Genomic DNA, 22,007 nt, shown 5'->3' on the forward strand with positions numbered 1-22,007 from the left:
GCAGATGTAAAGGCAGTCCTCGGGACTGAGCTCCCCAGATCACAGGACTGTTAAACCGGAAATATACCCCACGTTCCTTAGAAGACGTGTGTCTCTAATATGTCCACTCAAGCTTTGAACTAAATATTCCCTTCCACTTTTCATAAAACCTGAAAATCACAAGAGCAAGTTCCCAGTGACCTACAGTAATAACTGCAGTCATGAACAGCAACATTTAATATTAGTTATTTAGTGAGTAAGCATCAGGCACTGTCTTAAACACTTTGACATTAATTTACCTTCATCTCATTACAACCCTATATAGTGGGTACTATTATTATCTCCATTTTACAGATGAGAAAACCAAGGCACAGAACACCTAAGTGATTTGCCACTTTGCTAGTAAATTAAGCAAACTGAGTCTGAGTCCAGAGCCCCTGATACCACACTGCACACCTGCAGGGTGTGTTTCCAATTCTTATCCAGGTTCTGGTCCAAAACAACTTACATCAACTGGGAGCCCCAGACTCACTTGGACTTTATCAAACCTTCAAACCTTTATATATATAAGGTAGCACTTGTACCCCAGCCTATAGAGGGAAGGATGGTTCCTCAATTCTAGGGAGTTTTAAAAACTATAAAAAGCAGCAGCTTTGTGAAACGTTAAGAAGCCCAGAATTCAAACCTTCAGCATTTGAAAGCTAATGGAGTAATTTCCTTCTTGTTTGTTCCAACAGTGGGAAGGCCTGGGTGAGGATGAAGTGCAGCTCTCAACTAGGGTTCTGGGACCTGCACTTGACCTAAATTGGCACGCACTTGGGAGTTTGGGTGATAGCTTGGAAAGGAAGCTCTTCCCACAGGCCGCTCACCCCCGGCTTGTTTCAAGAAAGGCTGTGAGGTTGGGTGCAACTGGTGTCTCTTTTCTTTATTAAACCTGTTTACTTAGTGACGTGAAACAGTTTCACGTTGAGTCATTGGTTCCTTGCCCAGAGCCTGTTTAATCAGATGTCTTTCAATAAGGGAAGAAGTAATGAATGTTTTGATTTTTTTTTTTCTTTTCCTTTGGTGTTTTCTGAGATGATCTGCACTGAATTTTAGGCAAGAGGACTGCAAACTAGAAATTAGAAACCAAGAATCAAAATAGAAAACAGCAGTAGTCGTAGGTGGTCCCTTTGGCTGGTTTCAGCAGAGAGGAACCTGGGAGAATCCTGCTCACAGTCCTTGCATTTCCCCCACCAGCCGCCTCTCAGCGGTGAAGTGATGCTGGTGGAGTTAAGCCCAGGGCCTCTGCCTGACCGAAAGCTCCCTACTCTCGGGGCCACGCCCCCCCTTTTTTGGCCTGGTTCAAGCTTTTCTTGCTTTGCCTGCCTTTTATAGAATATCTGTGTATGTACTTACTGCTCATCCAATGGCCTCTGAGAACTTGTTTCTTGCTAGAGACAAGGAAGCCTAGACAAGGTAAGGCAGATGCAGGCCAGCCTCCACCACAGCCCGTGCACCTGGGGGGAGGATCCCAGACTCGAGTCTCGTGACCACCTGCCTCTACAGCATGCATTTTTGTGCCTATCTCCACACATTAGTAAGATGTGTAAACGCACCTTAACATGAGACCCACATGGGACTGTCATGCTAGTCCAGCCCTGTGGCCAGTAGCAGGCTGGCCCAGGTTGCCTGGACGGAGCGTGTGTCTTGAACCCTCACTCTAAGGCGTGGCTGGTCAGGGAAAGTTAAGGGATCTCATGCATGGCAGCCCCTGTGCTGTGGCCCCCAGAGAGCCCAGAGTTAGAGTCCCAGCCCACATGGCACGCTCACCCAAGGGCCCTCACAGCTCTTAGAACTGGTCAACCCACAGCCCACCCGCTGGGATGTAGGTAACACAGGTCCAGTAGATGAGACATGGGTGGGAGGGAACCAGAATCATCTGAGAAGAGTCTGGACCCAGAGGTTTGGACAAATGGAGGAAAATTAGCGATTCAGACACATCATCTTTATGAGCGCCTGTCTCTCAACAAAGACTTAGGATACCTGCTTGCTGGGCACTTACCTGAAAGCAGAACCTCAGCTCCACCACCCAGCTATCAGGAGAGCTTGCTTGTGAAGACCAGTGCCCATGGAGGGTTCTGAAGACCACATGGTGCCCCCACCCCTCCTTGGGTACCTAGAATTTTATCCTTGGGTTAAATCAGATCCTTTGGACACATGCACCTGGACCACACTAGTCTGCCTCTTAGGATTGTTTTTAATGAATGGTATCTTTTGCTGTTAAGACTTTGGCCAACATCGAAAGACAGTGTACAAGACCGTCCCATGACATCATTATTGCCTGGGGGATGATGTTGTTGCGAGGCGGCGTCTACAAGAGCCTCCTTTCACATTTCAGTTGCGGGAACAGCCATGCTTCTCCCAAGTAGCTGGCTTCACTTCCGGCTCATGTGTGTTATATAATTGGTCACTCCTTCCTTTCAGCTGCCTGGAAGCTGAGAGCATCGCCTCTATCAGACTCGTCAGAATCATGATATAAATTCTACATATTAACTTCCCTGTAGTTTCACCTTGTTATTTTACGTTCCTCCTGATACTCTGCTTTTCTCTTTTTTTTAACCTTGCTATATCCTTCCTGTCTCTGTCAACCACCTCACAGACTTTGAAACAAACTAGGGATAGCCTAAAGAGATGCTTGGAGCTGTGGGTGCCTGCCGCCTGCAGGCTCACATCTGAGAGATGGCAGCAGGGATCGTGTTGGGGTTTCTCAGGCTTTTCCTGGCAACGCCCAGGCCCCAGCAATGTCTGCAGTCTGGCTGAGGGGTTAGGAATTCATGGAAGGAACAATGCATTCTCTTCTGGGAGACCACTTTGACTTCCTTCAGCAAACCTGTGTTGAGAGCGCATATGCAGGCCCTGGGCCAGGTGAGGGGCCTGGAGAGGAGGTCCCAGCCCACATACGGCTTCCAGCCGGGTTCTGACCCAGATCCAAAGTCCAGGCCCATTCAGATTTTGATCCAACCCAGTCAGAATCCTCTCTAGTCTAGGAGATCTTCCGAGAAAAGAGATGACTCACAATAAACATCTCTCAAGGAGAGCACAGAGCCCAAAGAGAATGAATCCTTAAGCCAGCGTGTGTACAGACCTGCAGCAGGTGTTTTGCCGAGAAGGGGCAGGTAGAGACCTCCACTCCCTGCAGACATGCCTGAGAGAGAAGCCCGATACCTTTCAGTCTAAAATGTCAGGAGCATCACAGAGGAACCCTGTTGACATTGAAATCCTGGGACAAGATTCAGCTTTTGCGATATTAAGACAAATGGTTTCATATCCAGAAGCTCAGCCTGTACTTTTTGCCTTGAGAGGGGAGAGGCCAGTTTGTAATGGCAGCTTTGAAATGCGGGGGGCGGGGGGCAGGGAGGTAAAAATCAGCCACGTGGAAGAAACTAGCACACAGCCCGAGGAACTACTCACTGTGTGGACGTCCACCTTTTAGAAGTGACGTGGGTCGTGTACACCGTGCCCACCCCACCCCACCCCCCCCCCCCCGGTTCCCCTGATGAGCTCGATAATGCAACTGTGAGGGCTCGGACATCCCACGTGCTCGTGAAGGAGCCCCAGCCAACCTTCCTTGCAGCCCGAGAAGGTCCTATGACTGCAGACCATTCCCCCGCGGATGTTTGGGTCCATATCCACTTTTCACCTTTAAGGACACTGTCCCGCTTTTGACAGTGAGGGGAGGACACGACACTCCACGGCCGCGTGACCACTGGTATTTCCCCCCGGACAGCTTGGCTTCCCTCAGAGCCCAGGCCCGCCCCCCCCCAGCAGCCTGGGTCATCATGGACTCCGGGGGGTGGTCTGCGAGTCTGCCCGTGTAGACGTTTTCCACCACCCGCAGAACCTGACCCGAGCAGCCTTTTTATCTGTCACGGCCGCTTACCCACATCTAAAAACAGCGCGAACACCACCTGCTACGAAAAGCATCATCTTTATACCTGTGACAGCACCCACCCCTTTGCCGATGTGTAGGGTGGTCTGTGTAGCCGCCGCTGCTCTCCAGCAACCTCTGCTGTGCTCTCACCCCACAGCTACCAGATCATGTTGGACTGTTGGCACAGAGACCCCAAAGAAAGGCCGAGATTTGCAGAACTCGTGGAAAAACTAGGCGACTTGCTTCAAGCCAACGTACAACAGGTAAATTTATCTAGAAGATCAGAAGGCCAAGTGCCTTCAGTGTAAGTCAAGGGGGTGTCTTATTTGTCTGTTGTTATTTTAATGGCTATTAATAGCTAAGCTCACAAGTAAAAGAAAAAACAAAAACAAAAAGGCAATGTATGTATGCAGAAAACACAAGACTGTGGAAATGACATAGTGGAACTGAGACAGTGTTCTACAGAAATGTGTGCGACTAGAGCTCTGTCTTTGGTATTTTAGGATGGCAAAGACTACATCCCACTCAATGCCATACTGACAGGAAATAGTGGCTTTACGTACTCAACTCCTGCCTTCTCTGAGGACTTCTTCAAGGAAGATATTTCTGCTCCGAAGTTTAATTCAGGAAGTTCTGATGTCAGGTAAGATATTTCTTTCCCCAACTTCATTTTATAAAATTTTCAAACATAAAAAAAAGCCCACCTCCTAAAACCAACCATACATTTTGCCTTATTTTGTCTATATACCCTATACGTGTGTGTGTGTGTGTGTATTTTTCTTTTTGCTGAACCTTTTGAAAAGGGGCATCAGACATTGTGACACCTTCCCTCTAAATACTCTGGTATACATCTTGTAAGGGATATTTTTCTGTGCTACCACACCAACATTATCACACCAAAGAAATTGATAAAATTCATTCTATTAAATGTTCAAATTTCCATCATTTTCCCCAAATGTCTTCTGTATCTTTTTTTAAAAGCATGATCCCATCAGGAACATGTTGCGTTTTCTTTCATTTCTTTAGTCTGTCTTATTCTAGAAGAATTCTTTTTTTGTCCCCTCAATGACCTTGACTTTTTTTCATGATACCTTCGATAAAATGCAACAGACTGGATTTGTTTTCTTACCTGACACACTAAGGTATCTCTCGTTAGTGTAGAGGAACCTGGAGAAGGGGTGAGGGAAGAAAGATGTACTGAGTACCCACACTAGGCACTGGGCGGGGTCAGCACCGCAGCCCTCACAGTGACCCTGTGCACACAGCTTCAGTGCTGATGCTCCCACACGTGCTGTGCAGTCTGGCACTGTGCTGGGCTCTTTGCAGACATCCCCTCCTTTAACGCTCAAACCAGTCCTATGAAGTAGATACTATTCCTGTGATGCAAATGGGGACATTAAAGCTCCACAGAGGATAGCGCGCCAACACGGTGCGGCTAGAAAGCAGCAGAAGAGAGTTTTAACCCAGGTGTTCCGACACTCCCTCCCTGTCCCCACGCGGTCAGGGCTCATTTCAGAACTTTTAGACGATCCTGTGGGCCTTCTAGCATTTCTGTCTGCCGTGGGTACACGCCTAGGGCTCCAGCGTCAGTTCAGCCAAGCTTGGCAGGTGACCAGCGGAGAGCTGGAAAGACGGATGGTCTGGGACGGGCCTGGAAGACGTCCAGTGGCCGGCTCAGATGTGTGGTGCTGGCTCACAGGTCAGCGGCACAATTCATACTTCACAACCAGCCCAGATGACTCATCCATTGTTTTAACAATGAGAAAAGTAAGCGTGAATTAAATAAATTAGCAGGGGCAGCTTGGGTCAGACACGGGGAGGAAGGTGTCAGGGTTCCACGGGCCCTTCCAGCCTGTGTACAGAGCCAGCGGACAGCGGGTCCCTCTGCCGGCCCCTCCCAACAGATCAGCCGGAGCTCAGGAGGCAGTCACAGGGAGGATCATCCAAATACCACCCCTTTCTCCCGACCTGTGATCGCAGAACTGGGTGCACGAGACTAGCCCTGGTGCCTGACGATGTCACTGAATCAGCTGTGTGACCCTCATGGGTCATGGCCTTTCAGAAGTAGCCACTGGACATGATGAAGCCACATCACCTCTCTGGGCATCATTTCCCCGCTTTGTAACGTGGGTGTTTAAACCAGACGACAGCTCAGGTCTCTTCTCGGCCTGACATCACCTGGTTCCACGAGGGACCGGAGGCCTGACCACGACCGAGTCTCTCAAGGGTCCCTCTGGGGTTTTGCTCAAAACTATGCAACATGGATTAGCAACCATGGGAGGAAGTAGCACCACTGTTGGGGTTCCCAGGGGACACAGCCAGAGAACTGCAGCCTCAAAAGGAGTAAGGTGACTCCTAGTATTTGGGTTCATCTTAGCTGGGATGTGGTGCCCGTGGTCCCTGACTAATCAAAACTGGATGCGCTTTCCTGACTTGATTGTTCTTTCTGCTTCTTCTTTAGATATGTGAATGCTTTCGATTTCATCAGCCTGGAAAAAATCAAAACCTTTGAAGAATTTTCAACAAATGTCACCTCCATCCTTGATGTAAGTAACAGAAGTAGCCTACTCAACGCACCCCCGGCAAACACAGACCCTAGAAGTCTGGTGGCTCTCGGTCAGCGGGGGCCAGTGGTCCCTGGTGGCTGAAATGACCATTTCAGGGGGACTGACAGCAAGGCGTAGAAATACACAGCGCTAACTGAAAGTAACTCTGTAGTCTGACGATGACCCAGAATTCCCTCCGGGGCCCAAGGCCTTTCCTGGGCATAACTCAGTCCCCTAGGAAACGTCACTGTGTGTTTCTAAGCCTCTTGGCCATCCGGGATGGAACCTTGCTTTCGGAGCAGCGTGGCTGGGCCTTGGTGGTGGGACAGGGAGCCTTCTCCCAAGAGCAGCTCCGAGATCCTGGGAGACTCTCCTAGGCCTCCCGCTCCCTCTCACGAAGGCTCTGGAGCTCAGCAGCCCAGTTCCCACCCAGCCACACAGGGAGAAGCGATGCGTACAGGGCGGCAAACGGGAGGCCTCCACCAGCTCGTCCTCTAGAGATGCGGGACATGGGGCTGAGAGAACAAGGGGAGGAGAGGCAGGGCCGCTGCATCCCCGGGCCGCCCATGCTCATGGAGTCATGACCCGAGAAAGGCCTGGAAACCCTACTGGGCTGTGAAGGTGATGGCCACAAAGAGCGTGGCCCTGAGACACAGCACAGTCACCGCTGAAAACACCAAAACCTTTCACACACACCAGATAAAGAGGAGGAGATCAAACATTAAAAAAGCCTTACAAACAACCTGGTGAATACAAAGGCGAAGTGGCTGAAATGTTGCTTTGCTGCTTAGAACACTGGTTTTAAGTCCAAGGAAACGATATTGAACAAAACGTGGAAGACTTCTTTGACCCTTAGCCCTCCGACCAGAACACACTGGGAACTAGGGCAGCTCCCTTCCTTAGCCTCCTTTACTGATAGATAGTTAAGGGCACAAACAGAGCCACGTAGGGGACTTGGAGGGTGGCAGGAACTACATGTAGGGTCCACTCAGTGAAAATGCCGCGTTAACAGGGTAAGGAGGACCCTGCATAAAACCCAGTGCGAAATGCGAACCAACGAGGAAACAATTGCTGGAAACTATGACCCAGGAAGGCCTAAAGATTCCATGGAATCTTCAAGAAAAATTACACCATGTCCTTATAACTTCTCAAAATCTTTGCATGTCATTGCCAAGTCATCTGCCCCATTAGCTTAATGTATTTACGCAATACTTAGCATAAAAGTTGACCAGGAAAGAAGCTCCCCTGTTACCTGCCGTTTTCCCTTTTGTTTACATTTCCTTTCTTCACCTTCAGGAAGAAGGGCCTCAGTCACTGGGCACAGGGACTTTTTTTTTTTTTTTTTTTTTTTGTAACTGACAAAGTTGAGAGGTGCCAGTATGGAGGGAGTGTGGAAGGTGGGGCCAGAGCTTGGAATGACCTTAGATGCGCGTCCCAACATCACGCCCCGACTTGGCACGGGCCCCTCTGGGTCAAGCAAGAGGTGTAACCTTTTCCTTCTTCCCTGCCAGGACTACCAGGTGGACAGTGGCACCCTGCTGGCCTCCCCCTTGCTGAAGCGCTTCACCTGGGCTGAGAGCAAACCCAAGGCCTCACTGAAGATTGAGTAAGGAAGCTGGGGGGTTGGGGGGGCTTTGATCAGTTCCTGGAGGGGTGAGAAGGAGATGCCGGGGAAGAGGGTTTCATGGTGATATTCAAGGGCTACCTGCCCTTGAGTCCAGGCTGTGCAGAAAGCACTTTTTGCCCCAAGAAGGACAGGAAAGAGGGCATAAAGTCAGACATCTGACCACCACACCCTGAGAAGGTTGACTGGGATTTAAGAGAAAACAGAAGATTCCAGCAAGGGCCAGTGGTCCAAGGGCCAGGGGCCCATGAAGCACAGCCCCTCGGTGGGAAGGAGCCTGATGTCCCCACTTGTCAACAGCGCACCGTTCAGATGTCCACCTGTTCAAATGGAAACCTGCTCATTGAGGGGGAGGCAGGAGAGGGGGCAGGACACACCCCCACCTCCATCCTGGGCCGGCAGTACTGCCATCCAGTCCTGAGACACACCCTCCTGACGCCCCCAGCCCTTCCACATGAAGGCTTGTGTCCTGTCGGATCCCGGCTCTCCTTCCTCCACACAGTGGCCTGTGATGACCACGGCCCTGCTTCTCGATACGCTCGTCTCTGCCCAGGGACAGTGCTGGGCAGCACAAGGCCAGGCCCACCAGGCTTGCCCGGTTCAAACACCTGCCCGACTTACCTACCGGCAGAACCGTTCTGCGCCTTTTATTGAAATCAGGGTCTGCAAACTTATTCTTAAGGAGCCAGACAGTAAACAACCGCCCACCTCTGCCACTTACAGCCGACAGCACACCAGCTAGGAGGTACAGCTGTGTCCAATCAGCTCTTACAAAAGCAGGTGGCCGCGGAGCACGTGAAAATGTTTCACCTCGTGAGTCATCGGGGAGATGCAAGTCACATGAGGTACCCCTTCACACCCGCTAGCATGGTTAGAAGCAGTCAGTGTGGGCCAGGATGTGGCGCGATTAGAACCCTGTATGCTTGCGGGTAAAGTTAAATACAGTTACTCCATGAGGCAGCAGTTCCACTCCATAGGTACATACCCCACAGAAGTGAAAATTTATGTCCGCACAGAAACTTGCACACAAACGTTCATAGCCGTGTTATTCATTGTAACCAAAAGCAGAAACGATGTGACTGGGTATCAATGGCGCATGGATAACTAAAATGCGTACACCCCTACAGTAGGCTATGATCTGTCCATGAAGAGTGCGAGGTACTGATACACGCTACAACAGGCAGGGCCTCGAGAACATGAAGTGAAAAGGGTCAGTCCTGAAACGCCATGCATCGCATGACCCCCTTTACAGGAAATGCCCAGAATAGCCATCTGTGAATATGCTGAAACCCACTGCCCTGCACACTTGAGGTGAATTGCATAGTGCGCAAATTATATGTCAATAAATCTGTAGTTGAAAAAAAAAAAGCCGAACAGGTGGCCAGCGCCCAGGCGAGTTTGCCCACCCCGATCTAAGTCCAAGCGCATTAACCCCAGGGAACTCCAGCGCCGGGGAGGCCAGGGGCGCACCCCCGCGCACGTGTGTGCCCTCCACGCGCGCACGCCCAAGGGGCCCAGAGCCGCCGCCTGGCAGGTCAGAGGACGCGGCGGGGACAGAGGGGAGAAGCGGGGCCCACGCACTTTTGTCTCCTGCTTCAGAACACTTCCAGACCTTCGTGAAAAAAGGAAAACCATTCCCCGCATCCTCTACTCCGAGACTAAAACACAGAACACGGATCAAAGGCCAGCGCGCTAATCAGGGCCAAACAGTACCGTGGCGCCCGGGGTCCTTGTCCCCATCCCGGCTGTGAAGACCATCAAACCCGAGGGGACCAGAGAAGCTCCTGTCCTCCCGCGTGGCCTCTCGGGCTGGACACAACATACGGAACCCAGAAGCCAGTCCCCTCCCCCGTCGCCCGGCCAGCGGTACACCGCCCGCACTGGACACTCCTCTCCTCTGGGGCACAGACAGGAGAGGGAGACGGCCCGGCTCACCTTTCTGCGGGACGTTCTAGCAGTTTCTCGAGGCGGCTGTACAACCTCCCACAAACTCGGTGGCTCAGCACAGGAGAAACGTGTCCTCTCGCAGTCCCGGAGGCCCGACGTCCAAGATCCAGGTGCCGGCAGGGCTGCACTCCCTCGGGAGGCCCGTCCCTTGCCTCTGCTGCTCTGCTGCCCCCGGGGCGGCCGTGGCTGCCGCCGCGCTCCTCGGCTGCACCTCCTGCCCCTCTGCGTGCGCCGTGACGCCCCGCCCCCCCTACACAGACACGTGCGGCGGTGTCTCGGGCGCCCCTGGGTGATGCACGCCAGGCGCCGCCTCTGCAGATCCTTCAGCTTAATTGCAGCTCTTGCTGAGAAACATGCTACCCACAGGCTCCACGGACTCGCCGTCACTGTACATGGGGGTGGGAAGCACCTTTCAGCCCATCGCAGGAGCCAGCTGACCCGAGTAGGGGAGGGCTGCACCCAAGCCTGGGAGCTATTTTCCACCAGGGAGTCTGGGTTTGCATTAACTAATCCCGCCCTCGCCCTCCCGGGCCGGTGGAATGACCCCCAGCTGGTGGCAGAGAGGCTGTGGACAGCTCCAGACGCTCGAGCAGAGGTCCAGGTGGGACTCAGTGGCCGTTAACTCTCCCACAGCCGGTGAACAAATGACCCACTAAGAAGCGGACTTGAGTGTTTGTGTTCAAGACATCAATTTTGTGCAATTGATTTTTTTTCTTCTTTTCTTTCCTTAGCTTGAGAGTAACCAGTAAGAGTAAGGAGTCGGGCCTTTCTGACCTCAGCAGACCCACATTCTGCCACGCCAGCTGCGGGCACCTCAGCGCAGGCCAGCGCAGATTCACCTATGACCACTCGGAGCTGGAGAGGAAGATGTCCTGCTGCTCTCCTCCCCCCGACTACAACTCCGTGGTCCTGTACTCCACCCCGCCCGTCTAAAGCCTGGCTCAGCACAGCCTTCTTTCTAGAACCACATGTGTATTTACACCCCCAGAAAACTAGCTTTTGCCAGTATTACGCATGTAGAAATCGACACCTTTTCCTTTCCACAGGAGCCCGCTGCTTTTCTGTGATTGTTAATAGTGCTTTTGTCTCTTTGACTAACAAGAATGTAACCCCACATAGAGGAATAGTGACAAGAGAAGAGCACCACTGCCAACCATCGCAGGACTCAGCGGGTGGGAGAAATCCTTCCTCAGCCCCAGGACTTGCCTCTCCTCCCTGGGACCGCAGGGCTCTGGGTGGTTCAGGACACACGCGGTCACCTGTCGTGGCAGTAGACTCCGCGGGCCAGCAAGGCCTGTGATGCCAAAGGTGTGGCTCTGGGGTCCTGCAGCAGCAGACACGGCAGTGAGGGGGGAGGAGGAGGAGGAAGGGAGAGACGAGGGATTTGAGCTGCGCCTCGTGGGGAGGGAGTGGGACACAGACAGTGCCATTGGGTCCACGTTCAAGAACCCAGCTGGGGAGCGGACAGGACAGAGGGGTGAGGGGAGGTAAGAAAGGCCAAACATAACTTTTGGAACTACCAAGCAGATTGTAAAACCTTAGCTATGGGAGGAGTTCTGTGCCATGTGGGGCACAGCTTTTGTTTCCAGCACTGAGCGTGGAGCTCAAAGCCGAGTCCATCCCACCAGGTCCCCCAGTGGGACACGCTGACCCTGCGCCCTGAGCTTGGGAGGCCCCGGGCATGGTGGCCTCACCACACACGCTGTTCCCAGGAAGCTCACCCCCAAGTGAGTCTGGTCTGTTAGGTCACCTGTTAGTCTTAAGGCCACATTTTTGAAGATAATATCAGATTCTATTTTGAGTACTAATATATAGTCAAGACACTTAGCTCAGTTTTTTTATTAACCTGTTTCATACAGTTAGTTATTAAAGGAAGCTGAGGAGAAGGAAAACAGTCTTGTGGACCCAAACTAGAATAGATGGAGAAAAAGAGAGAAGGTGGAGTGAAAACCCCACCTCCACACCAACCAGACCAACTCCCTGAAACCATGGGGACCCAGGGACAGAAGTCAACCACGTGTCCTTCTTATTCACTGGGGACCCCGCTCTCTCACGCCTGTCTCCTGGACAGAAGAGCATTAACCAATGTCTATTAAGCACTTTACGCTCCTTGAGGAAAAAGGTGGTATGTAATTTATGCAAGATACTTCTAGAACTGGGACTCAGGATATTAGTTAATGAGCCATCCATAGGAGAACAGCCTCTTTTCCTCTACTTTGGGCCTTGCCTCAGGTCTGAGGATGATGGAAATAGGGAGACAGGGTACAAACGCGTGCCTACGTCTCAGGGTCGAGAGGCCCTGGACCCCTCACTGGCTCTGCCTGATGCTGTGTGTTTAGGACGTGCGCACCTTCTGGGGCCAGTGGGAGCCGGACAGGCCACAGGGAATCGCTGCTCCTGGTAGAGAAGAGGATGCTTCCCTGACTTCACTCTAGAAACTGAGACGGAAGTGACAGACGGGCTGTGCTTCCTGCCCCACGTGTCAGTCTTGCTTCGAGGCGCATCGTAGGAAGAGAAGGGAGAGCGCGCACATCCCCAGCGAGACAGCGGCCGCTCCGGGGGGGGGGCTCTGCTGGAGGGGCCTCTGGCCACCAACAGCCAAGTTCAAACAGAATCGGGCCAGGGCCAGAGGAGAGGGAAAGTCTTCTTCCTCTTTACAAGCACACGAGCACCTGTGACCCCTGGCAACAGTAGAAATCAGGTAACCGGGAGGTGGTTAAACAGGGAAAATAAAAGATTCTCTAGTTTTTTCAAATCCATTAAGGATCCAACAATTAGGGAAAACAAAGAAAAACCTTAGTTATACATATAATGTCTTGATTTCAATAATCTAACTCTTAATCCTTAAGAGGCCTTCGTAATACCATCTTTCCAAAAGACAAAGAAGCCGTTAGACTCTGTTAAATTGGCTTCCTCAGAGACTCAGGTCTGTCCATCAGTCCAGTTTTATCTGGAGTCTTAAGACAGAATGAAAACTGGAAGCTGGGAGGAATGAGTGTATCCAGTGGCAAAGGGCTTGTCAGAGACGGGTTCGTTGAAACAGCACTGAAAATTACATCACTAGTGGACGGATGGTATTACTAGACCCATTTGTCATTTCTGACAAAAATGGTTGGCATGAACAATTAGGGGACGGCACTCCCTTTTCAGGACTTGTGAGATCGCGCACACGGAGCAGTGTGGGTAGGAGGGGACGGGAACCACGCACAAGCCTGTATCTAGTTGGTCTAAGGGTGATGCTCAGACCCGTGGAGCAAGTGTGTCCAAATCCTGAAAAGGTTACCTAGGTCTTCCGGCTGTGCCTCGTTTCCCAGCCCATAAAAATGTCAAACAGGAAACAAATACGTGTCGGCCCCTTTTAACTGATTAAAGAAGGAGCACGTCTTTGACTGACAGTGGTAGTAACTATATGTATATTTGTATGTGTGTGTTTTGTGCAGAACTATTTAAGGAAACTGGAATTTTAAAGTTACTTTTATACAAACCAAGAATATATGCTGCAGATATAAGACAGAATCTCGTCCTACATCTCTAGTCACTATGAATGTATTTTGTATGCTATCTTCATATAATAAAATTAACTTACAAAAGACATCCATATATTTTCTATTTTGCATACAAATGAAAAAAGAGGTCGTGGTTTCCCAGGGAGGAAGGGTGGCGGACAGGTGTTCTGGGAGAACTCATGAAATACCAGTTACTAAACCAGCGCAAGGAACAGAAAGCAAGTGCCGCTAAAAATGGGGTACAGAGTGTCCACCAGCCACAGAGCGGCTGCTCTGAACAATCGAGACACTGCGAACAGTACATCAGCATCAAAATCTAAAGTGAATACGACCTCAAGTAAAATGTACAGACTGAGTGCAAGTGCTGGGTGCCGACCAAAGTCCCCTCAATTAAAAAGGAAGCAGGACTTCCCTGGTGGCGCAGTGGTTAAGAATCCACCCGCCAATACAGGGGATACAGGTTCGAGCCCTGATCGGGGAAGATCCCTCATGCCTCGGAGCACCTAAGCCCGTGCGCCACAACTACTAAGCCTGTGCACCTAGAGCCCATGCTTCACAAGAAGAAGCCACTGCAATGAGAAGCCCGTGCACCACAACAAAGAGTAGTGCCCGCTTGCTGCAACTAGACAAAGCCTGTGCGCAACGAAGACCCAACACAGCCAATAAAAATAATTTTAAAGAGGTGGGCTTTTCCAAACACTAATATTACCATAATCACAGAATGTGTGTATATGTGTGTATTAGAGGTTGTGCGCTAGGAACCACACCAAATAATTAGGCAAAGACAAAAGAGTGTCCCTAAGAAAAGGACACTAGCTAAATATTCTTCAATTTTGTTTTGTGGACTCCATCCTAGAAAGAGAAAATGTAGGTAATCGCTCATAGACATACAATAAGTGACCAACACATTGTCTTAGAAAGCAGTCATACCATCACCTTCTTAATAATATCATGAGTAAACCAGACTGGAGAAACATTTTCAGGGAAAACAGGCCTGCTTTCTTCGAGACAAAAGCAAGAAAATGGAATCATCTCAATAAGTTTGTGGTTAGCTGAAGAGGGCAAAAAGCATTTTATCTACAAGAATCTGAAATCCTTTAAAAATACTACTCGTTTTCTTAACACAAAGTCACTCATTTAGGCAAAGGATTTGAAGAATGCTCACAAACTGGTGTCACGTCAGAGTTCAGAAGTTTTCTCGTGACTCTAGAAACTTACAGTACTTTGGGGAATTGATTTTTTCTTTTGTCCGGCAGAAGGATGGCCCAGTGAGGTTTATTGGACTCCTCAGTGTTAAACATATTACCAGACTTTTGGATTTCATAGGCCAGGAAATATTTCAAACATATCCTGGGTCCCAACACAGGAATGACCAGCTTTCTGTTTTTTGAACTAAAGACACTTAAGAGAAAAAACAAACCAAACCAACCCCCAAACCAACTAGATGCCACGAATGCTCCACGCCTTGACCTGCGCATGGTGCACAGGTGCACTCACTTTGTGACCATTCACTGAGCTGCACACTTATTTGCAAACACACATATGTATACTATTCTTCAAAGATTATTAAAAGGAAAAAAAAAAAAAACCTGACTGCCTACCACAACTTTTCACAGAGGAAAAACCCATTCTGAAAAGAGTAAAGGCTTGGTCTCAGACTCAAACACAGCAACTCAATTTTATGTGCTAGCAACTATTCCAAGTGCTTTAGAGGAATAAACTCATTTAATTTTCAAAGCAACCCAATGCGACAGGTACTGTCAGTACACTCTTCACATCGATGGGAAAACTGAAGGAATCGCGAGAACTTCAAAATCCCGCCATCACGTCTGCCCACCTACCAGCATCTGCACCCAGACACTCTGCCCTCCCGACTCAGGACACCGGCGGTGCACTCGGCCCCTCCCTCTCCTCTCCTCTCCTCGACTCATGGGCATTGCTCCAGCAATGCATCACCCCTCTCCCCTCTTTTTCCCTTTTCCACTGGATCTTACAAACACGCTATTACCTCTGCCATCTTGCAAAGCCAAAAGCCCTCCATCCCTACTTTACCCTGCAGCTACCACCCCATTTCTCTATGCCTCTCCATAGCAAAATTCCTTGAAAGAGCCGGTTATACTCCTTGTGTCTGGTTCCTCTCCTCCCACTCAAGCCTGGCTTTCACTCCTACTCATTGAAAGCACCTGCTGCATGACACCATGTTGCTAAACTCAATGGCCATTTTCAGTCTCAATCTCATCAACGCCTTGACCTTTACTCCTGGAAACACCTTGATTCCAGGACGTCACAGATTTTTCTTCCCACCTCACTGGTCATTTGTGTCTCTGACTGGCTTTCTCTGATCTTTGAACAGTGTTCCATTCACCCCAAGGCTCTGCCCTTGGCCTTTCTTCTCAATCTGTACTCTCTTCACGATCTCAACCAAGCTGAAGGCTTGAAATAACATCTATACGATTATGCCTTGCAAATTACAATGTGTCGCCTACAGACTCTCATGTGAGTGCTAAACCAGCAACTCCCCTTGGTGCTGCTGTGACAGACTGTATTTTCCAAAAAATAGCTGCACCAGTATCTCCCATCCCATGTGAGCTTTGGCAGCGTCCTTGCCATTGACCCCATCCAACCCCTCTCCCCTGGAATCAGAGCTGGCTTTGTGACTCACTCGTAATCAACAGCAAGGGGCAGGAGTGACACTGCATGATGCCCAGGCCAGGTCAGAAAAGATCGCGTGGCCTCCACCCGAGTCTCAAGCTCACACATCCTCCACTTGGTCCCACCGGAGACCCAGTCACCAGGCCTGGAGAAGCCTAAGCCCCACGGAGAGGGCACACGTAGGTGCGCCCATCGACCAGCCCCAGCTGAGCCCAGTTCATGACAAAATTCAGTTCAGGTGCCAGACCCGATGACTTCAGCCCTCCCACCCAGAACTGGAGTTTTTCCCTGCCGAGGCCCAAACGTAACAGGTAGAGATAAGCCATCCTGGCTGTGCTCTGTCCTAACTCCTGACCCAAAGCACCCCTGAGGGTAAAATGGGGGTTGTTTAATTCCATAAAGTTTAGAATCGGTTGTCACAGGATAACCAGAACAAACGTGTACTAAATATCTCAAACTTAACAGACCCCAGACCAGATTCCCAACTGTCTTTCCTCACTTCCCCAGCCTCCCGTGCCAACCCCCTCCCTCCCTCCAAAAATCTCTTATGTTCCTACAACCACCTCTTTAAGTTTAGTAGCCTCCTCCATCCGGTCAGCAGTGGCCGAAACCTTCAGTCATTTTGATTCCTCTCTTCTTTCTTACTCCACGTCCTGTAAATCATAAATCAGGACGTCCTGTTGGCTCTCCCTTTAAAGTACATTCACAGTCCAGTTACTTCCCACCGCCTCTATGGCTGTCACTCCATCACCCCACTCCAAATCCCCACCATCTTTCACTTGAAATACTGCAAGAGCTTCCTAACTAAAAGCCCAAGTGATCCTTTTAAATGTTGTGTCATGTTATTCCTGCTCAAACTCCTCCCTGAAGCTTTCCCCATGGGAGTAAAAGCCAAAATGGTCTTAGAATGGTATACAAGACACTCCCCCTCCCTTCCCCATCATCTTCCTGACCTCACGTCCTGCTGATTCTACTCTGGTCACATCCCCTCCCTGCCATGCCTCCAACACTCTGGGCACATTTCCTGGCCTGGGAATCTTTTCCTTCAGGTATCTACATGCCTGGCTCCTTCACTTCAAGTCTTTGCTCACGTAAGACCTTCTCAGTGAGACCTACTACCCACATCATCCCATCTGAAATTCTACCATCACCACCATACTCCCCACACCCAGAGTTGCAAGATGAAACACAGGATGGCTAATTGTCCATTTGCATTTGCTAAACCTGGCAACACTATCCACATCCTTTACCCTACTTTATTTTCCTTCCATAACCATTATTGCCTCGTAACTACCATGTACTCCTTTTTCCCGCTAGGATGAAAGCTCTCAGAAATAACTGTCTGTTGCGGTCAGAGTTCTGTTGGTTCCTAGAACAACGCCTGGCATAAAACAGGCATTCAATAAATACAGGCAGACCTCACAGATACTGCGTTTTCTACAAACTGAAGGTTTGAGCAACCCTGTGTCAAGTAGGTCTAAAGACACCGTTTTTCCAACAGCAGTTGCTCACCTCGTGGCTCTGTGTCACGTTTGGGTAATTCTCGTAGCGTTTCAAGCTTTTTCGTTATTACTGTATTTGTGACAGTGATCGGGAACCTTTGATGTTACTGTTGTGAAGAGACGACAACTTGCTGAAGGCTCAGGTGATGGTCAGTGATATTTTTAAATTAAGGTATATACTTTTTTTTTACACATAATGCTATTGCACACTTCATAGACTGCAGCAGAGTGTACACTTAACTTTCATATGCACTGGGAAACCAAAAAGTTCATGTGACTCACTTTATTGCAGTGGTCTGTAACTGAACCCACAATATCTCTGAGGTATGCCTGTATTTGATGAATGAGTTCCTAGTTTCAACAAATATTAACATTTTGCCATATTTCCTTTCTCTACCCTTATATTCTGAATGATGTTTCTGAAGGGAGGGCCACCTTCACCTATATAGTAAGTTAACTAGACTGCTAGACGTCCTTCTTCCACGTAAGCACGTCCTCTCTCCCAAGCTACACTGTACGCCATGTGCTAGTTAGAAACGTTTGGGTGCGACTCTGTATTCTGTAAATAACCCGTACTCACATCCGCATTTCTAGTGCCTGGAACACATCCAAGTTAGGCATTTAACAGATACGTGGTAAATTAACAAATACATCTGCCACCACTTTACCCAAAGACCAAAAGTTCCTCCCAAATACGTACGAAATCTTTAGCCTCAAGTCCCAATCATAAGACAGACATCATCTTGTTAAATGAACGGGTAACAACAACAAAAAAAGGACGATCTTCTCTCTGTAATTCTTTATTAAAAATACTGCTGTACATGTAGAGACTGAAAACAGGATTAAAGATGAATAACCCATATTGGGATCATGACATTAGAATTTAACATACTGGTGCTTTTCAGGGAAGTTGCTGACATCCAAATCACAGAACCAAGGTCAAAAGCAAAATACAAAGGTACCCTCAAAAATATTTACAATGAAGTAAATACATTAACAGATTTTAAAACAGGTACAAAAAACTGAAATGACCGTTACATGATTTCAAGGGTTGTCCTTTCTGTGCTTTTATCTGTCATAACAGCAAGGTGTGGGAAGTTTACATCCTTCATTTGAGTACTCTCAGATATTAAAATCTTCCTATGAATTAAAAAGACTAACTTTTAGACAACCTCTTAAGTGGAATTACACTATGGAAAAGAGGGCTCCCCCAAAAAACACCTAAGCAGAACAAGGAGTTCTATTGAAAACCATTCCCAATAAAAACTAAATGAAAAATAAATATAAAACAAAGCTTAAAAAAATATGTATTACCTGATACCAACTGTTTTCTGGCTGACAATATTTACTCATGAAAACATATCAGCTGTCTACCTTTTATATTCAAACCAAGTCCTGAGGTGACATGGGGCTGAAGCAAACTAGCTAGCATTTATGATGCCAACACTCTTGGGTTTGTGATTTGAATCTGCCTTGCAGAGGGAAGTTTGCTGGTCTATACAGAATGAGAAAATCAAGCCCTATTTTACCCCTGCCCTTCCTTAGCTTTCACAAAACATTGGTCCACAAATTAAATTTTCAAAAAGTTCCCAAACCCCGAAACTAAAATAGATGATCCCCTTTCATTTTCAAAGAAAACAATATTGGAAAAAATCTCCAGCCCGCTTATAAATTAAGCATTTCATATTTCTTCTAGAATACAAGTAGTTCTTTTTTGTACAAAAGAATTACAATATGATTTGTCAAAAAACATATAAAAAGACAGCTGCTCTTCCTCAAATACATGAGCTAATAATGATAAAAGACTTCTGCATGTTAATGTCTCCAAGTTCTTGTTCCTTTTACATAAAAAAAGAACATTATGGTGGCAAATGTTAATTATCCTTTGAATATTGAACATTATGTTCTGTTAAAATCCATCCTGATCAAATACAACAATTGATTTTCTTTTTAACTCAACAACTGATGCTACCAAATGTGGACTCAAACACACTTGTTAAAACACGTAAAGCGTGTCTCTAGTCTTCAAAAGCTTTCGGGTGAAGAGGTGCTTTTTCTTGATGCAAATCTCAAGGCAGAGAAAATCATTTTAAAGCTTATAAAAAGTGGACAGAGAAATATTAAAAACTTCTCTGAAAACTACAAACATGTATAGTTATTAAAATTGAAGACTGTAACATCAGTTGCAAGTGCTTGGAAGTCTTTCCTGACCTTTTGAGTTTCCACATTTTCTTCATAGTTGCGTTGGTGAGCACCCAGTGCTAGTAAAACATTCAGTGCTGGGAAAGGAGATAGAGTCTTCATTACTGTTTTTTATGAAAGAAAATTCCTATGTATTTGGCAGTCTTCAGTATCAAAGTATAGGTATTTCATTAACTAGAAATCCCATGAATACCCAAGTTTGGCGACAACTGCATGTCCAAATGTTAAGAAAGTTAAGAGGAGGAAAATTCCAAACTTTTGAGATTGACTTATTCAGGAATATCCCACACAGTTATTATCAAAAGCACTATTACTTTGGGCTAAGCAGTGACTGCAAAGGCACAGCAGATTGTTTTCCCTCCAGATTCAGGCTGTAAAACTTCAGGAAGCTCTTGATGCCAGACCACCGCTGTGTTTAGTTCGTCTTCTGAACAGTGTCTCTGTATCTGTATCCAGTGTAAAGTACCATAATAAAGCTGTGGTTCAAAGAACAGAACTTTATACAAAAAAGCAAACTGGAAGTAACCTAAAGCAATATACTCCTGAACTTCAGGCCTTTAACACAATTTCTTAATTTTTTTCTATTCAAAAATGGCATAAATGTATATGTATTTGATTAGCAGGGAAACATCTTTTTTTTAAAAAAAAAAAGAGGCTCTGGTTGAATTTGGAGCAAAGAGCTCTGTGTGCTCCTTCAGTTACTGTTTATCTAATCCTCATTCAGAAAGGATTTAAATCAACAGGGGAATTCATACCCAACAATTCACTGATATTTCTGTGTGTTCTTAAAAACAAAAGACACACACACAAAAATCTCAATTTCAACTAACAACGGGTGGCATACAGAGCTTGCGTACAATACTCTTACAAGAATTATGCACTATACTGTACTTCCATGAAATCATTTACCTGGTCCCTTGTATCATTCAGGGCAACCCATCCCCCAAAGAGCAAATTCTGCACCCTCAGTGACAAAAATGCTACCCAGCATTGTTTCCCAAAAATGTCCTTGCAAATAGTTTCCCTTAATAAGTATACAATGTGGCAAAAGTCCAAAGATCAGAAAAAAAGTCTTTAAAAAATTAAAATTAGTGCATATACAAGTGGAAAAAACAAAAGCTGGAACATCATTCAGCTAATGGTGCTCCTTAATCTAAAATAAACTCTTCACAGGTGTGGCCCAACCGGCAGCCACAGCTCAAGGATAAGTGAAATTCTTCCTTTCAAGTAACAGCGCACCTGACCCAAGTGCAAGCAGCTCTGCTCATCTTCTGCTTGTTTCCCAAACGTGAAATGAGATGATGAGAACAGTTCAGCTGTAGTGCAATTTGCTATTGGTTAAGCTCCTCGGCCATATCCCGCCTGTTCTTTGTTTTTGTTTTAGCAAATACTACAACTGACCATTTGCAGCTGCAATCAGTTCTTGAAAAGTATTTTCAAAGCATCGCTTTAAGTCACTGTAAGTCACCACAAGTACACTCTTCTCATCTCGGGAAATGAGGCTTATTTTTTCTGGCACACCAGCATCTAACTGAAACAGACAGAAACACAAAATATGAAGTTCAAGCCTATTTTAGGACACCTGCAACAGCGATATATGAAATGCTTTTTAAAATTTTGTCACATTCCCCTCTAGATATTCATAAATATTTTACATCACTAATCAGTATATGCACACACTTTTCAACTCAGGTGTGTTTTTTAAAAACAATGCCCTAGGGACTTCCCCGGTGATTAAGACTCCACGCTCCCACTGCAGGGAGGGGCGGGTTCAATCTCTGGCTGGGGTGCTAAGATGCCACATGCTGTGCAGTGTGGTCAAAAAATAAATAGAAACTACCCGAAAGTCATTTAGAAAAATTTAAAAAACAAAAACAACAGGAAACATTGCCCTATGTGGCTGCCTATCTTTATTTAACTTTCTTTTTTTTGAGTTGCTTTACAATGTTGTGTTAGTTTCTGCTGTACAACGAAGTGAATCAGCTGTATGTATACATATATTCCCTCCCTCCCTGCACCCCCCTCCATCCCACCCCTCTAGGTCATCACAGAGCACCAAGCTGAGCTCCCTGTGCTGTGCAGCAGGCTCCACTAGCCACCTATTTCACACATGGTAGTGTGTCTGTGTCAGTCCTA

At 47.6% G+C, this 22,007-nt stretch overlaps 2 protein-coding genes across 5 annotated transcripts in view; one reads left to right on the plus strand and one right to left on the minus strand.

Annotated features, from left to right (window-relative positions):
* FLT1 (fms related receptor tyrosine kinase 1) overlaps positions 1-13,561 on the plus strand; it is a 169,180-nt gene extending 155,619 nt beyond the window's left edge. For both annotated transcript variants that reach the window (XM_057707567.1, XM_057707568.1), the window contains 5 exons: positions 4,050-4,155; positions 4,396-4,535; positions 6,354-6,438; positions 7,950-8,044; positions 10,741-13,561. In XM_057707567.1, coding sequence (XP_057563550.1) covers positions 4,050-4,155; positions 4,396-4,535; positions 6,354-6,438; positions 7,950-8,044; positions 10,741-10,942 — 628 coding nt within the window. In that variant the 3' untranslated portion in view covers positions 10,943-13,561. The remainder of the gene's footprint in view (positions 1-4,049; positions 4,156-4,395; positions 4,536-6,353; positions 6,439-7,949; positions 8,045-10,740) is intronic.
* Positions 13,562-18,453: 4,892 nt separating this feature from the next.
* PAN3 (poly(A) specific ribonuclease subunit PAN3) overlaps positions 18,454-22,007 on the minus strand; it is a 112,218-nt gene continuing 108,664 nt past the window's right edge. For all 3 annotated transcript variants that reach the window (XM_057707423.1, XM_057707422.1, XM_057707421.1), the window contains one exon: positions 18,454-21,402. In XM_057707423.1, coding sequence (XP_057563406.1) covers positions 21,262-21,402 — 141 coding nt within the window. In that variant the 3' untranslated portion in view covers positions 18,454-21,261. The remainder of the gene's footprint in view (positions 21,403-22,007) is intronic.

The sequence above is a fragment of the Hippopotamus amphibius genome, chromosome 14 (genome assembly GCF_030028045.1).
Source record: "Hippopotamus amphibius kiboko isolate mHipAmp2 chromosome 14, mHipAmp2.hap2, whole genome shotgun sequence".
NCBI lineage: Eukaryota > Metazoa > Chordata > Mammalia > Artiodactyla > Hippopotamidae > Hippopotamus > Hippopotamus amphibius.